The 16,546-nt window shown below is 52.4% G+C and overlaps 1 protein-coding gene across 1 annotated transcript in view; it reads left to right on the forward strand.

Annotated features, from left to right (window-relative positions):
* LOC146348745 (uncharacterized) overlaps positions 1-4,918 on the forward strand; it is a 42,151-nt gene extending 37,233 nt beyond the window's left edge. Inside the window, exons 4-5 of the mRNA XM_084848380.1 lie at positions 3,069-3,162; positions 3,574-4,918. Coding sequence (XP_084704506.1) covers positions 3,069-3,162; positions 3,574-3,605 — 126 coding nt within the window. The 3' untranslated portion in view covers positions 3,606-4,918. The remainder of the gene's footprint in view (positions 1-3,068; positions 3,163-3,573) is intronic.
* The last annotated feature ends 11,628 nt before the right edge of the window (positions 4,919-16,546 follow it).

Genomic DNA, 16,546 nt, shown 5'->3' on the forward strand with positions numbered 1-16,546 from the left:
AGATTACACCTCCATCCCAGCTAGGTGGCAAAAGCTCACCCCAAAGGGGAAATTTTAGGCAAGAGGTCTCCTGCAGGGATGATCTTTTGCCTTCCAATAAGTTGTTTTTGGGGTGTAGCTTCAGATTGCAGCTCCATCGCAACCAGATGGAGTCAGTTATCTCTGTCCATTTGGAGAGAGGGTGGTTTCTGAGGCTATACCCTGAAAAGCAACTGTTCTGCAGTGGGAGCTAAAAGACCCAGCCCTTCAAGAGACCCTCTTGACCTGAGACTGTTGCTGGAGGATAAAAGCCCTAGTCCTTGCAGGGAACCCTTGGATGAAAAGGATCCCCTGCTTATCTGGGTGTTTGCCATCCAGCAGCAGTTTTCACAGGTACAGCCCTTCAAAGTAGGGAAGACCCAGAACAAAGGTAGTCCAAAGTAGCTTTTCAAGAAGCTTGCTTTAGTGAGGCATTTCCCTTGATAACGACACATCTTAAAATGTGTTGAGAACAATATATTGGTCCAGCTCCCTTACTTGTCTTGTTGTAAGTCAAGAAATTCTCTCCAGCTCAGTTTTTATTCTGAGCCAGAGAAGAATCTCGTGGCTTCTAATGGTTGTCATCATCATCATCATTTTAAAACATTTCTTGGCCGCCTTTCAGGGGAAAGCCCTCCCAAGGCAGCTTACAGCAATAAATTACATAAAAACAGTTAAAATACTAAAAGCAATAAAAACATAAACACAATAAAATAGCAATAAAACAACAATAAAGCCAGCAACAGCAGCAGTCGTATCAGGAGAAGGCCATGGTAAAATATATCTTTAAGTAGGAATGGCAGAGAATTCCGCCACGGATTCCAGTGAGGCGGAACGGCCTCCTGCCCCCCTGCCCCCCGTGGAATCCCCCTGGGACGGCAGTTACCTGGGGCGGATGTGGCGGATGTGGCGGATGCGGCGGATACGTAAATACATAGGCTAGAACAGCGAAAAATAAAGGAACACAAATAGCGCCCACTATGCTATTTGCGTTCCCCTTTTTTTCGGTGTTTTATCTTACGTAAATATTTACGTAAGATAAATTGGCGAAAAATAGGGAACGCAAATGGCAGCCGCTGTAGCCGCCGCCATTTGCGTACACTGGGTATTTTTTTTGGGGGGGTTACCCATGATAGGCTACGTAAATTCTTACGTAGCCTATCACGGCTGCCTGGCTGGACGCAAATGGCGGCCGCTACAGCACCAGCCCATGCGCAGCCGGAAATCTGGCTGCGGATGGCCCTGGATGGCTGCTCCGCGGCATGGCCGTGGAGCGGAGCTGGCCATCGAGGATTCCTGGGGGGAGGACCGGATCGCCTCCCCCCTGTCGATGATTCTGGGGGGAGGAACGGAGCTCCTCCCCCCCAGTGAAAGATTCCGCGAAAAGGTAAGTGAGTTTCGTACATCCTTAGGAGCCTTCTTAAAAAACTGCAGTGGTGGAGCAAAAGATATTGTAGAGCTGGAAAAAGTGCAGAAAAGGGCAACTAAAATGATCAAGGCACTGGGGCATCTCCCCTATGAGAGAAGGTGACAAGAGCTGGGATTGTTTAGCTTAGAAAAAGGTAGGGATGTACGAAAGTCACTTACCTTTCCACGGATTCTGTTCATGGTGGGGGGGAGGTGTTCTGTCCCTCCCCCCAGAATCCTCGATGGGGGGGAGGCGATCCTGTCCTCTCCCCTGGAATCCTGCCCGGCCGGCTGTGCTCCACGGTGGCTCCACGGAGCAACCGGCCAGGCCCAGGCCAGGGCTGTCCGCAGCCAAATTTCCGGCCGCGGAGGGCTCTGGGTAAAAAACAAAAGCAAAAATGCATATTTACATAGGCTAAAATGGCGAATCAAAAAGGGATGCAAATAGCGCCCACTACGCTATTTGCATTCCCCTTTATTTTCGCCGTAATAGTCTACGTAAATATTTACGTAGACTAAGATGGCGAAAAATAAGGAACGCAAATGGCGGTGGCCATTGGCATAGGCATTTATTTTTTTTTTAATCCGGGATGTGATAGGCTACGTGATAGGCTTTTTTTTTTTTCCGGGATGTGATAGGCTATTTTTTTTTTTAATCCGGGATGTGATAGGCTACACAAGTCTTTACATAGCCTATCACGTCTCTGTAAAAAACAAAACAAAACACGACGAAGACTGCAAATGGTGGTGGCGGCATTCCCCTTTATTTTCGCCATAATAGTCTACGTAAATATTTACGTAGACTAAGATGCGAAAAATAAGGAACGCAAATGGCGGCGGCCATAGCCGCCACCATTTGCATACGCATTTTTTTTTTATCCGGGATGTGATAGGCTACGCAAGTCTTTACATAGCCTATCACGTCTCTGTAAAAACAAAACAAAACAAAACACGACGAAGACTGCAAATGGTGGTGGCGGCAGCCGGTCGGAAGACCAGCCGCCGCAGCCGCTGCAGCCGCTGCAGCCACCGCAGCTGCTGCCGGAGCTGCCGCCGCCCAGAACATCCGCCCCAGGTAAGTCTCATCCCGGGGGGGATTCACGGGGGGGGGAAGGGGGGGCAGGTCATTCTGCCACAGATTTTGGGTGGCCAAATGCACTGGCATTCAGCCTCACTGAGATCCGTGGCGGAATTCTCTGACATCCCTAGAAAAAGGAGGGTCAGAGGAGCCATGATAGAGGTCTACAAAATCAGGCATGGTGTGGAGAATGTGGATAGGGAGATATTGCCTCTTTCAAAAAACTAGAACCCAGGGTCATACTATGAAGCTGATTGCTGGGAGATTCAGGACAGATAAAAGGAAGCAGTTCTTCACACAGCACATAGTTAAACTATGGAATTTGCTACCACAGGAAGTAGTGATGGCCACCAGTTTGGATGGCTTTAAAAGGGGGTTGGACAAATTCCTGGAAGAAAAGGCTATCAATGGCTACTAGACTTGATGGCTATGTGCTACCTCCAGTACCAAAAGCAGTGATCCTATGTACAGCAGTTGCTAGGGAACATGGGTGGGAGGGTGCTGTTGTGCTTCTGCCCCTGCTTGTGGTTACTCATTGACAGCTGGTTGTCCACTGTGTGAACAGAATGCTGGACTGGATGGACCTTGGCCTGATCCAGCATGGCTCTTCGTATGTTCTTATGAGCATGGTGAACCTCTGATGGCAACTTGTTCCAAAGGTGAGTGGTCACCCACCTAACTGCTCTCAACCTTATTAATGATTAATTCTATTTCTGTACTAACATTTTGAAGCCAGTCAAGGCAAGTTTACAAAAAATTCAGTGCTATAATGCTTGCTTTTCCTTTAAGGCAAGCATTACAAATTACCCAAAGCTCATTTCTGTGGCTGAGCCTGAAAAATTTCTGTAGCATCTCCAGTCTATTTTAACATGCCAATTAAATGTTAATTTGTAATATTCAAGACACAAGATTGCCTTTGAAATCTGATTGTTCCCTTAAATCAAATCAAATGCCAGTGACTTGGCCATAGTCTTTAGAGAATCACCTCAAGCAAACCAATATGGATGAACATGGAAACTCGACTGTACATTCTTCTTTTCCCAGTGAAAACATGTTTTTCTTTCTTGCAGTGCTGTTAGAGCAGAGAAACAACAGCCAGTGAGATGCACTGTCCTGTTTCATATCCCAACAGGAAAAACACACATCAAGTTCTGTTCCCAGAAGCTTGCCTTTTGACATCACCCCAACAATAAAGGGGAAGAAAAACCTGAGAAGGTCCTAGGGTTCAGTTTCCTGTGCTGGCAGCAAGAAGTAATGTATTTTGACTCAACAAACCAAGTCAACTGATGGAAAAGAAATCTGGAACAGTTACTGGCCATATTTGAGCAGTTCTCAGAACCACAGTTCAGCACATGTGATTTAATACAGATTGGATTCACTCAAGGTCTCTCTCTCTCTCTCTGCTTGAAATTCCAACTGCTTTTTCTTGCTGTTCCTTCAGTTTCGGTCTCCTCACCCCCTCTCTGCTTTTTCATTTCCCTTTTGTGTCTGCTCTGCATGTTCAAATCCATATTGGAGACACTTGTTGCCAGTTTCTCTCTGATCTGCCTTGAAGCAGTGCCAAATGTTGTTACTGCCAGTGGATAAAATGACTGAGTCACCTCCTTGCATTAAACTTGCCGTGAGGTCGGGCTGACTTGTGGGGTGGCAAAGCCATAGCCGTCCTGAACAAATCAAGAGACCACAACAAAAGAACAAGCATTAATGTGAAGACTTTAACCACAAAGCAAACATTGGAGCCCAAGGAGGTGACTGCTGGTACAGTGCATACCAAAGGGGCCACAAAGTAATACTCAATTCCAACCCTTGATTCACCACATCAGAGGCCAGTGCTTCACATGGTGTAGGATTGGGGTGGTAGTGGTGATGGAAGGAAAGGTGCCAATGAGAAAGGGACCCTGCACATCCTGTCGGAATGAGTTTATCAAAGCCAAATGTCAGCAACTAGCAGATAATTAGGGATGGCCAAATCAGTCTATTTCCAATCTGTGTCATTTTCAAAAGTGTTCACCCATAAGTCAGTTCCATCCCACTTCTGAATTAGGGTGCAATCCTATGCATGTTTAAACAGAAAAACATTCCTAACAACTCCTAGAATTCCCCAGTCAGCTATGCTGACTGGTGAATGCTGGGAGTTGTAGGACTTTTTCTGTCTAAACATTATAGGGTTGCGCCTTTAATTTGGTTTTTTTTTTCTTTTAAATATATGAAAATGTGTATGTAAACATTTGTTTGTTGTATTTATTTATTTTTATTTACACCATTTATAATCCCCTGTATATTTTAAAAAGATTCCCAAGCAGTGAATAGTGGAAAAAATATTAAAAATATTAAAATCAAGTAGTACCAGTAAAACTGTGACTAGTCATTCAAGGAAAACTTTGTTTAAATAAAAAACTTCTTCAGCAAACAGCGAAAACAGTGATGTTGACACCTGCCTGTTGACAACCAGCAGGGAATTCCACAGAGTGGGAACCAGTACACTAAAAGCTGTACTCCAAGTGGACTTCAACTTGACCTAAGGTCCATGTCGAACCACCAGGAGCTGCTCATTCATTGAGATCAGAGAGTGGGCAGGCTGATAAGGGAGGAGCCACTCTCTCAAATATCCTGGTGCCAAGTTGTTTAGGGCTTTATACACCAATAAAGGGTGGCTACCAGGAAGAGGGCCTTTTCTGCTGTGGCCCCCCAGCTGTGGAATGAGCTCCCTAGGGAGGTTTGCCTGGTGCATATGTTGATCTCCTTCCAGCACCAGGTCAAGACCTTTTATTCTCCCAGTATTTTAGCTTCCTAGTTTTTTTCAGCTCTGGTGTTTTAAATTTGTATTTTAAATTTCTGCATGGCTGCTAGGTTTTATTGTGAGTGGAGATGGGTTAAAGAAGATGCAGACAACAAACTTGGGTTGAAAATTGGGCCACATTTATTGAAATAGCTGCAAAGGGGTAACTAGGACGGGCATCTAACTGTGTCAGCAGCTAGCTGGCACTTCTTGGGCGAAAACACACCCAGCTTGAGGGGTGGCGGTGATCTCGCCATCCCTCCGGACTGCCCCTTCTGGGGGAGGTAGACCTTCCGGTGTCACCCCCAACCCGGTGCCGCGAAACACCTGGGTGAGTGAGTAGGGTTGGTCTCCCAGGCAACCCTTATCCCCCCGCCGAGCCGCACAACCCGTTCGGGGGGCCTCAGGCATCACCTGTCACCATAAGGTGCCTCTGCATGCACACCATCCCTACTTTCCTGTTTTTGCCCGTCCTAGCCGCCAACTGGAATGTGACTGATGATAAAGACGATATTCCCTTACAGGACACACTCGACCCGCAAAACAGTGTGACATAGGCAAAAAAGACGCACAGTAATAGGCCAATCGAACTGTGAACCAAAAAATTCCTACATGGTTCCCAAAGGGCAACTGGTAATAAACCCACACTGCTTAGGGGAGGGGGGGAGGGAGCTGCGTCGAACCAGAGAGCTGAGATTGGGAGGGGGAGCTGAGTTTAAGGCAGCTCAGCCTGCCCCTCCCTGCATGGTGGTGCCAGTGGGGTGCACCAATCAGAGGCCCCTACGTCTTGTCACCCCACCCACCCGCAATGCCCCCCCCCTTTCAGCCAGACAAGCTGGCGCTGGGGTGAGGGCATTTGCGAGCGGAGATGGGTTAAAGAAGATGCAGACAACAAACTTGGGTTGAAAATTGGGCCACATTTATTGAAATAGCTGCAAAGGGGTAACTAGGACGGGCATCTAACTGTGTCAGCGGCTAGCTGGCACTTCTTGGGCGACAACACACCCAGCCTGAGGGGTGGCGGTGATCTCGCCATCCCTCCGGACTGCCCCTTCTGGGGGAGGTAGACCTTCCGGTGTCACCCCCAACCCGGTGCCGCAAAACACCTGGGTGAGTGAGTAGGGTTGGTCTCCCAGGCAACCCTTATCCCCCCGCCGAGCCGCACAACCGGTTCGGGGGGCCTCAGGCGTCACCTGTCACCATAAGGTGCCTCTGCATGCACACCATCCCTACTTTCCTGTTTTTGCCCGTCCTAGCCGCCACAGGAGTCACAAGCCTAGAGCTTGTGAAACTCCCCCCACCTGCGCAGAAGAACTTCCCGCAGGCCCCTTTGCAGATCAGACAGAAATATGTTATTCACTAAATGAGACAGGCGGACACCGTCCTGCCTGTAACGCTCCCTCCAAGTCCACAGAATTCCTTGGCGGGTGGTGCATCCATCACCTCATTCACATGGCTAAGCCATTTCTCTGTGCACTTTCGGACATGCCCTGCCACTGGCAACGTCATTCCAGTCCTTCCCATTGATCCATGGGAGCAGTGAGGTCTGCAATAGGCTACTTCCGGCCAGGTATGCTGGACCACCTGCATCTCAACCAAGGCCCGTTCGATCAGGTCCTCGCCTGGCTTACAGCCGACGTCATTCCTCCCAATGTGCAGCACCTGGACCTGCGGTGGAAGACTGACAAACTTTGGTGGAACAGAGTGAGGAGGGGACTCCCACCGCCTGCCACGTCTGTGAAGCCACTGAATCCTAATGTGACGGGGTGACAGAGGCTGACGTCTGAAGATGACATACAAGCCCTTCGTGCAGCTCCAGACATCATAACATGCCCATGTAAGAGCACCCATACCGGCGTACGATGAGTCTGCTGGTCTAAGGAATAAGCACATTAGGCAAGCAAAGCAAAAATTGTGTCAGGAAGAAGCGGACAACTTGTGAACGCAGGCCGAAATGCTGTGCAGCCCCATTTTCAAATGTCCTAACGTGCCTGAGAGAGAAACCTCCAGCAGCTACCATGGAGACTGCTTCGATGAAACAACAGTGGGCTCTGAACTGCAAATTACCTAGGCCTAGCGGGGTAAGGCTAATGTAGAAACTGCCCAAATTGCCCTTAAGTCAACAGTAAGCTGTTGAAGTGATAAAACAGAGGCCCCTCCTCAGACCCGCGGCATTCCATAAAACCCATAAGGTGCCGACGGGGCCTAACCCATTGACTTGCGTTTGGCCGTGGGCCACTACCGTGCCCTTGCCATACCCATCAGTTAGATCACCAAATACGTAAATGGGTTACATTGGGCCAGACCTGTACCTTGAAGTACATCAAGGCCCTCCAGGACTAGGGGTGCACCAAAGTCACTTACCTGGTCTTGCAGCTTTTCGCGGTGGGGGGGAGGCGCTTCGCTGCTCCCCCCACGAAGTTCAGGCCGGGGGGGAGGCTTCCCGCCTCGCCCGGCCGAAATTCAGGCCAGGGAAGAGGCGCCTCGCCTCGCCCGGCCGCGAAATTAAAAGTTAAAAAAAACACACGCCCCCGTGATAGGCTACGTGACGATTAACATAGCCTATCATGGCTAGATCTGCAAAGTCAGCCGTGATAGGCTACATAAATCGTCACGTAGCCTATCACGGGTGACTTTAAAAAAAAAAAAAGCGCATACGCAAATGGTGGCCCCCATAGGGAGCCGCGATTCGCGTTCCTTATTTGGTCGCTGTAGTCTACGTAAATCTTTACGTAGACTATGGCGAAAATAAGGGCAATGCAAATAGCCCTGACTTTGCAAATCTAGCCATGATAGGCTACGTTAATCGTCACGTAGCCTATCACGGGGGCATTTTTTTTTTCTTTTATTGGAATGGCGGCGGCGGCAGCCGGTTGAAAGACCGGCTGCCGCTCCCGCCCTGGACAAAGACCCGACGAACCGCCGGCCAGACCCGCTGCCGGGAGGGACATTCGCCAAAGGTACGTCCCGTCCTGGGGGGGGGGGTGCGAGGGGCGGGGGGGTGCAGGGTGCGGGGGTGTGTGGAGAATTTCTCCCTGAAACTTGTTTGGGGGGCCGAACACGCTGGCGCTCGGCCCCCTGAAGTTTCGGGGAGAAATTCTCCGCCATCCCTATCCAGGACTAGTCAGCCTTGGGAGCCCAGAGCAATCCTGAATTCCTAAGAAGGGGGGGTTTGAAGGCCGTTAAGGCTGCTACGTGGGACAGGGAAACATCTTACTGGAAAGCTGAAATGGAGGGCCATTACCCCCAGAGCCTGAAAGGGGTATTCGGAGAGAGAGGGTGGCTAATTTACTAAAGCAGGCAACATCTGTGCCCAACCCTATATCGCACGCCGAACCCTAAAATCTGACATGGAGTCAGTGAATCCCAGCATCGTGGGCCAGAAGGCTAAATGGCCAGCTTGCGACTTATGGTCCCAAATAGTCTGTTGTTCCTTAAGGAGGCGCGAAATGCGGCCACTGATCTATAGATAAGGGTCATGAATCCTAACGCTGAAGTTTTGCCTAATGCACTGTACACCCTACCTGCTCTGATGCAGGCGGCTCCTGTACGGAGAGCCATGGAATGCAGACTGGCATGCCTGGCTTCAGTATCCCGGTCTCCCGTAGTACTGCAAGGATGGGATCTGGGAATGGACCACCCACAGGGCTAAGGCCTGGAAGATATTGACCTAATTTCATGACAAGGCATCAACAATTGGGTTTGCCTAACCCGGCACATAGTGGACCCAGAACCTGATATTATAACACTGACTCTGAAGCACGAACACACTGACACATGACATGACCCTCCAATTTCAGGAGGACGGAGAATGAATAACGTGGTCATGTTGTCATACCAAAGGGGGGGGGGGTTACTGACTTGGCTATAAGGCTTATCCCAAAATGTGCTTGGCAGCGGCAGCAGCCTCCACTCTACAGGCCACTTCCCACAGCACGATCGGACCTGCCCTAAGAATCTGAAACCCCTTTGGAGGAAGCAGCGGAACATGTGAATCCGCAGTCTGGCTTTGAAGAGAGGCTCACGCTTCTGGAAGGAGGTGCCATTAAAGCACTACTAAGTTGAAGCCTTGCCTGATGTATAACTGCTTGGCGCTGTGCCTAAAGGACCTGAAGGTTGTCCAGACGGAGGCGAGAATAACCTTGAGGGTATTGGATTGGCTTCACCAAATGTTGATGTGGGAGACGGGCCCTCAGCCTTTTGTGAGCTAAGGGACACCGGTAACAGGAAAGGGAAGCAATACTTGCGTTAAGTCAGAACTTTGACCACCGTCTTTGGACTCCATGTAGCACATGCCCCTCAGGGACACATGGACGGGATCCCAGACCAAGACAGCTGCCTCATTGAAGAGGTGTGTCGCTAGGGGTGCACGAAACCCACTTACCTGGTCTCGCAGCTTTTCGCGGTGGGGGGGAGGCGCTTCGCTGCTCTCCCCCCGAAGTCCAGGCCAGGGGGGGGAGGCTTCCCGCCTTGCCAGGCCGAAATTCAGGCCGGGGGGGAGGCTTCCCGCCTCACCCGGCCGAAATTCAGGCCGGGGAGGAGGGGCCTCGCCTCGCCCGGCCGCGAAATTAAAAGTTAAAAAAAAAACGCCCCCATGATAGGCTACGTGACGATTAACGTAGCCTATCACGGCTAGATCTGCAAAGTCAGCCATGATAGGCTACGTAAATCATCACGTAGCCTATCACGGGTGACTTAAAAAAAAAAAAAAAAGCGCGTACGCAAATGGCGTCCCCCATAGGGAGCCGCCATTCGTGTTCCTTATTTGGTCGCTGTAGTCTACGTAAATCTTTACGTAGACTACGGCAAAAATAAGGGCAACGCAAATAGCGTTGCCCTTATTTTCGCCGTAGTCTATGTAAATCTTTACGTAGACTACAGCGACCAAATAAGGAATGGGAATGGCGGCTCCCTATGGGGGCCGCCATTATCCGTACGCGCTTTTTTTTTTTGTCACCCGTGATAGGCTACGTGACGATTTACGTAGCCTATCATGGCTGACTTTGCAAATCTAGCCGTGATAGGCTACGTTAATTGTCACATAGCCTATCACGGGGGCGGGTTTTTTTTTTTAGTTTTATTGGAATGGCGGCGGTGGCAGCCGGTCGAAAGATCGGCTGCCGCCCCCGCCCCTGACGAAGACCCGACGAACCGCCGCCGGGACCCGCCGCTGGGAGGGACATTCGGGAAAGGTAAGTCCTGTCCCGGAGGGGGGGGTGCGGGGGGCGGGGGGGTGCAGAGAATTTCTCCCCAAAACTTGTTTGGGGGGCCGAACACGTTGGCGCTCGGCCCCCCAAAGTTTCGGGGAGAAATTCTCCGTCAACCCTATGTGTCGCACTGAGCAGAAATGATCAGGAATCTCGTGATTAACTGACTGGCTTTCTGGGAAGAGAGGTTACGAATCAAGATAAACTCCCTAAAGGATTTCCTGGGCACCATTACGAAAAGGGGGGATCCCTAGAGTAGATAACGGGGTTTGGAAAAAAGGGGGGGCTAAAAACCCTTCCGCCAGTACTGCCTTGTTAACCTCTCCTGGACCTGTCGACACCTGGCGAGGAGAAATGTTGCTTACGAAGTAAGGATGGCCTATGTTGACCTAGAGAAAAAAGGGGGGGTCCCTAGAACGTAGCATAAAAAGTGTGTTCTAAGTCAAGACGCGTTCTAACTAGGCATGGGCCATCCAGAGCTTCCCACTACCTCGGCTTTTCCAAGGGGACCCTACCATCCCCGGGCACTGGGTAAGAGGTGCATGAGTGCTGACTGCTACAAGGGAGCACTCATGACGGAAACTGCACGTGTCCTGGCAGTATGTGCCCTTGGGGCTTTATTCCTGGCACAGATAGCAGTGCTGAAGCAACGGACCCGCCATAGGCCGAGGGCCAGTGCGGGAGACAGCCTGGTGAATGTGGTCACTGCCAGATCCATCGCCGAACCTGGCCGGGAAGGAGTCAAAATTGGAGCGAAAGGTCCTGGTCCAACAGGTCCTTGCTCAGGTTAGGGCAATGGCAGACCTCCTGCGAAAGGCCTCGACATAAGCCAGTCACGCACCTCTTCAAGTGAAAGTCATTACGAGAAGGAGTAGCCCTGGTGACAGTACAACTCGCCAGATTAGCGTAGGGATCTGATATGTCTCTTACGTGGATGCCTGAGCAGGCGGAGGCAGGCGAGGGATCCTAAATTAATCCAGCACACCCTGTAAGCTGCTGCGTTAAGCAGCTGGGGTTACTGGGGTGTGATTGATGGAGCTGCAGGCGGCCTGGGCGTCGTATAGATAAGCTAAGCTAAGGTAAACTAAGGCGGCAACCCACGGCCCTGAAGGCCACCCTTCTGGACAACTGGGGCGAGGTGCAGTCATCTCACCCATATCCAGGGCAGCCGTGTCTGGGTCCCCGGGAGCAAGGGAGGCGATGCCACTTGCAGTGCTCCTGATGGAGATGCCCCATGAGGGCGGACCGCCTCAAGCTGTGGTGTGTCACCTGGGCGAAACCCCAAGGAGGAGGATGTTGCTTGGATCACTGCTGACGGAGATGCTGCAGGAAGGTGGACTGCCTGCAGTGGTGGAGTGCCGCCATGGTGAACCTGCAAAGGCGAGGTGGAGGCCTCAATGGCATCCAAGTGCACTGTACCCATAGATGAGCTGAAATAGAAAGAAGTAGCGAGCGTTGTATCTGCTGTCACGTTCGCTTAGGCTGGACCACCGGGGGGTTTTTTAGACCTGGCCGGGGAAGGGGGAAGAGATCCCCGAAGAACGCTCAGCAGCTTCCAGATGAGTAAGAATTGATGCCCGAATTGGGTCTGTTTCATCATCAGACTCAGAATCGGGCCTTGGCAGTGAACTGTTGGGAAGGGGAGGCGGGGCCCTACCCTTCCTGTTCTTTAAACCTTGGCCCTTCTTGGAGGGGGGGCATGATGTAGAAAGTGAGGTAGTCTTGGCACGATATTGGCAAGAAGAAGCAGGGGCTCGGGTCCCAGGACCCAGTCTAACACACCAACCACCACTCTTAGAAGAAAATGCGGCAGGGGACAGAGCACATAGCAGGAGGTTCCAGTGGGCTACTCATTGGGCACCCCGGGCAACAGGCAGCAGTGCCGCCGCTACCACTAGACAGAAGGGGCACCCTCCGTGTCCGGTAGTGGCTAGAGAGGTGAGCGCAAAACATAGATCTTATTTCTGTATGGCTCTGTGTATTCACATTTAAGACACCGTGTGTCTAGCCATTAACCTTATTAGCTTATAGGGCAGGGGTGGAGAATCTGTGGCCCCCCCAATGGTTCTGCAGGGGTTCAGATAGGGGTTTTCTAGCCTTACCAGGAAATGCCAGGGACTGGACATGGGACCTTCTGCGTGCCCAGCAGGGGCTCCAGCCTTAAACGATGCCCCTGGAAAGGAGACTAGAACCTGGGTGTCTTAAGTCCCACTCCAACACTCTAGTTACTACCACGCAGAGGCTTTGAAGGGGGCGCACTTGCCGCCCGCTGCAAGCTCGGCGCCCATGAGGCGCAGCAAGGGCCCGTGGCCACAGCAGCCGCTCCTGAGCGCGGCGCCCCCAGGTGGTTATTTATGTTTTGTTTATGTTTTGTTTATTTTTCGTGTGTTTTGTTTGTGTTCTTCGGGGGGGATGCAGGTGCTGCCACCGCGAGTGCCCCATGCTCACGGGAGACAGCAAGAGCCGGCGCCAATTTGCTTGGCACCCAGGCTCATGTGACCGCCAGAGGAAAGAAGCGGGGGGGCGGCATGTCACCGCTGCAAGCACTGGCACCCCTCAAAGCCAGTAACTGCACGCAGCCACCGGCACCATGCCTGAGCGTGCGCCAGAAAAGAAGGGGGTGGGCGCTCAGCCGCTGTCCCAGAAGGGGAGCAAACCGACCTGCACCGCACCCGGGCGCGTGCAGGCAAAGCCGCCAACGCTCTTGCAGGGGCAGCAAGCGCCGGCCAAGGAGCAGGACACATGCACACGTGCCCCCACCACGACCCCGGGGCCACGGCAGCAAAGGCGCGCGGCAACCGCCTGAAAAGGCATGAAGGTGGGGGCAGGCGCTCGGCCGCTGGGAGGGCGGATGCCCCAGCAGGGGTGCGCACACAGAAGCGTTGCGCACGGGCGCGCACCAGCACAACTGCCAGCGCCTCTGTCAGGCAGCAAGCGCTGGCCTAGGCACCCGTGCACACACCCCCCGCCGCGAGCGCTAGCAACCCCGGGGCTGCGGCTGAGCGGGTGCTCAGCCACCGGGGAGCGCAGGCACCCCGGCAGAGGAACACACGTGCTCCCGCGAGGCGGCAAGCACCAGCCGAGGAAGCGGCGCCCCCACACACGCACCCCGCCGCAAGCGCCGGCAACCCCGGGGCCACAGTGGAGCGGCCGCGTGGCCACCAGGAGCACGGACGCCCCAACGGGGGGGGCGCACCAGGAGGCGCCGCGCCCAGGCGTGCGCTGGCACAGCCGCCAGCGTCCCCGCCGGGCGGCAACCGCCGTCCAAGGGGGCGGCAACCGTGCATACGCGCCCCCGCCACAAGCCCCAGCAACCCCGGGGCCGCAGCGGAGCGGGCGCTCGGCCGCCGGGAGCACGGGCACCCCAGCAGGGGAGCGCACTAGTAGGCGCCGCGCCCGGGCGCGTGCCCGCACAGCCGCCGGCGCTCCCGACGGGCCACAAGCACCAGCTGAGGGGGAGATGCCCGCACACAACTGCCTGAGGAGGTGAGAAAGGGGGGATTGAGGGGAAGCCTCGAGGGCCGTGCATGAGGACCAGGGGCAACAGGCGCCGCCCCTGGGTGTGCTCTGCCGGCGCAGCCGCCGGCACCCCTGCCAGCGCAACAAGCGCCGGCTGTGGAGGGGGCCGAGCACATGCGCTTCTGCCGTGGCTGCCGGCAAAGCCGGAGCCGCGGCAGGCACGCCGAGCTCTCGGGAGTGAGAAGAAGGAGGGGGCGGGTGTGCTGACTTGGCCACCGCTGGGGGCCCTCGCATGGGAGTAAACCAACGTGTGCCCCCCCCCACGCGAGCGCTGGCAAACCCAGAGCTGCAGGAGGTGCGCCGAGCCAACGGTGAGCGCCGGCGTGGCAGTGAGGCTTTGGGCACGCTGAAAGCACGCGAAGTTCAAGTGGCTGGAACGACGACGAAGACGAAGACGGTCTCCAGGAGGCAGGTGTCCGTTGTTTTTCGCGGAGCTGTAGTTCTCTCTAGCTGCGTTGAGCCAGAGAGCTGAGATTGGGAGGGGGAGCTGAGTTTAAGGCAGCTCAGCCTGCCCCTCCCTGGTGGTGCCACTGGTGTGCACCAATCAGAGGCCCCTACGTCTTGTCATGCCACCCGCCCGCAATGGCCCCCCCCTTTCAGCCAGACAAGCTGGCGCCGGGGTGAGGGCATTTCTGGTTGTACTGCTATATTGTGGTTTTAAGCTTTTCTATTTTATATTGTTCTTTCAGTGCACTCTGTAGATTTACTTCTTGTGAACCACCCAGAGAGCTTTGTCTATTGGATTGTATAGAAATAAATAAATAAACAAACAAACAAACAAACAACAAAACCTTAAACCTAGCCCAGTAGCAAATAGGGAGGCAGCTAGTGCTTAGCAAAGCTGTTCATGCTGAAAAGGGGCAGCCCCTGTCAACAACCGAGCTGCTGCATTCTGCACTAGCTTCAGCTTCTGGAGAAACCTTAAGGGCACCCCACATAGAGTGTGTTACAATGATTCAGACCTGAGGTTACTAGCACCTGTACACCTCTGCAGCGAAGCTGTCCCTGTCCAGGAAAGGCCATAGCTGAAGCTATTAAAAGGCACTCCACTTGGGCCTCTAGTGACAGAGATGGATCTAGGCATATCCCCAGGCTACACACTTGTTCATTCAGAAGGAAGGCAACCCCATCTGAAGCAAGCAATAAGCCTGTCTCCTGGGCTGGGGAGCCACTCACCCACAGGGCTTCTAACTTGCCACGATTGAGCTTCAGTTTATTGGCCCTAATCTAGCCCATCTCTGAGTCCGGGCACTGATCCAGGACTTGCACAGCCTCACCTGATAAAGATATCACAGGGAGATAGAGCTGTGTGTCATCATACCAATAGCACTTTCCTCCAGCTCCTGTAGTGATGACCACTCCCAGTGGTTTTTTCTAAATGCTAAACAACATTGGGGACAAAATGGTACCCTGAAGAACCCCATAGCTCAGTTGCCAAGGAGCCAAGGAATTGTCACCCAATGTTATTCTGTGAAACTATCCCCAGAGTTAGGAATGGAATCACTGTAAGACAGTTAGGGATGGATGGACTCACCCACCCCCACTTGCCGGGCTGTGCAAGCCCTGGAGGGCTTGGAGAACAGTCTAGGAGCACCCCAAAGCTGCCTACTCCTCACTGCGAACTGCCATTTTTATGCAAGATGGGGGCTCCGTAATTTCAATATATTTAATGTTGCACAAAATGGCAGTGGTACAGGGCCATTTCCACAACATTAGAGGCCTTAGGAAAGGAGAAATAAGCTGTGCTACAGCCCCTGCTAATGGTGAACCCTACTTGTGACAAACGTTTGGAGAATTTCTCCTCCCTCTGGAGAAATTTGGTGAAATTGTCCCCCCAATTCTCTGCTCACAAATAGGGCAGATAATTTTGAGATGCCATTTGTGTACAGCTCTAATAGTTATGTTCTAACCTGCACAATAGTCTGGGAGGTGTGAGTCAGGTGACTTTGTATCAGAATTTGCAAAGATAAAATTCTTCAAGATCCAATTTATCAAGAAGCAAAGATAATGTAACATATTACTGAATTATGCAAGGACACAGAGAAAAGCTTGAGGATGAGGAAGAAAACAGGGCAGTTGGCTTGTCAAAATTATGTCATACTCAATTGTTTAAAACCAAACAAAACTCCAAAGTGAGTCCAGTTCACTTCTAAAAGAAAAGAGTCCAGCAAGCTGCAAGTGCATGTGGTGGGTATTAAGAAGTGCTGACTGCACAGATCTCAACGTGTCCAAACCAAGACTGGAATCAGGCGTTAGCACTACTGTGTGGAAAATATTATTGACTGATTTGCGTTCTGCAAGGCTAGGTATGTTCTTGGCTGCCACTGCAGGTCCCCCCCCCCAATCCAAGAGCTGTTAAAGCAGATGAAGGGGGAAGTTTCATGCATATATGGCTTGACCCATTTTGAGACATGAAAGTGGCTACCACTGCAAATCTTCCCACCCACAATCTGAGACCTCTCCAAGTACATCAACGGAGAACTTCCACTTATCTTGTGAAGGTCCAAAAAGCCAGGCATAGAGTGGCACATACTGATG

This window comes from Heloderma suspectum, chromosome 4 (genome assembly GCF_057233095.1).
Source record: "Heloderma suspectum isolate Gila_16-S chromosome 4, 16-S_ref, whole genome shotgun sequence".
NCBI classification, from domain to species: domain Eukaryota; kingdom Metazoa; phylum Chordata; class Lepidosauria; order Squamata; family Helodermatidae; genus Heloderma; species Heloderma suspectum.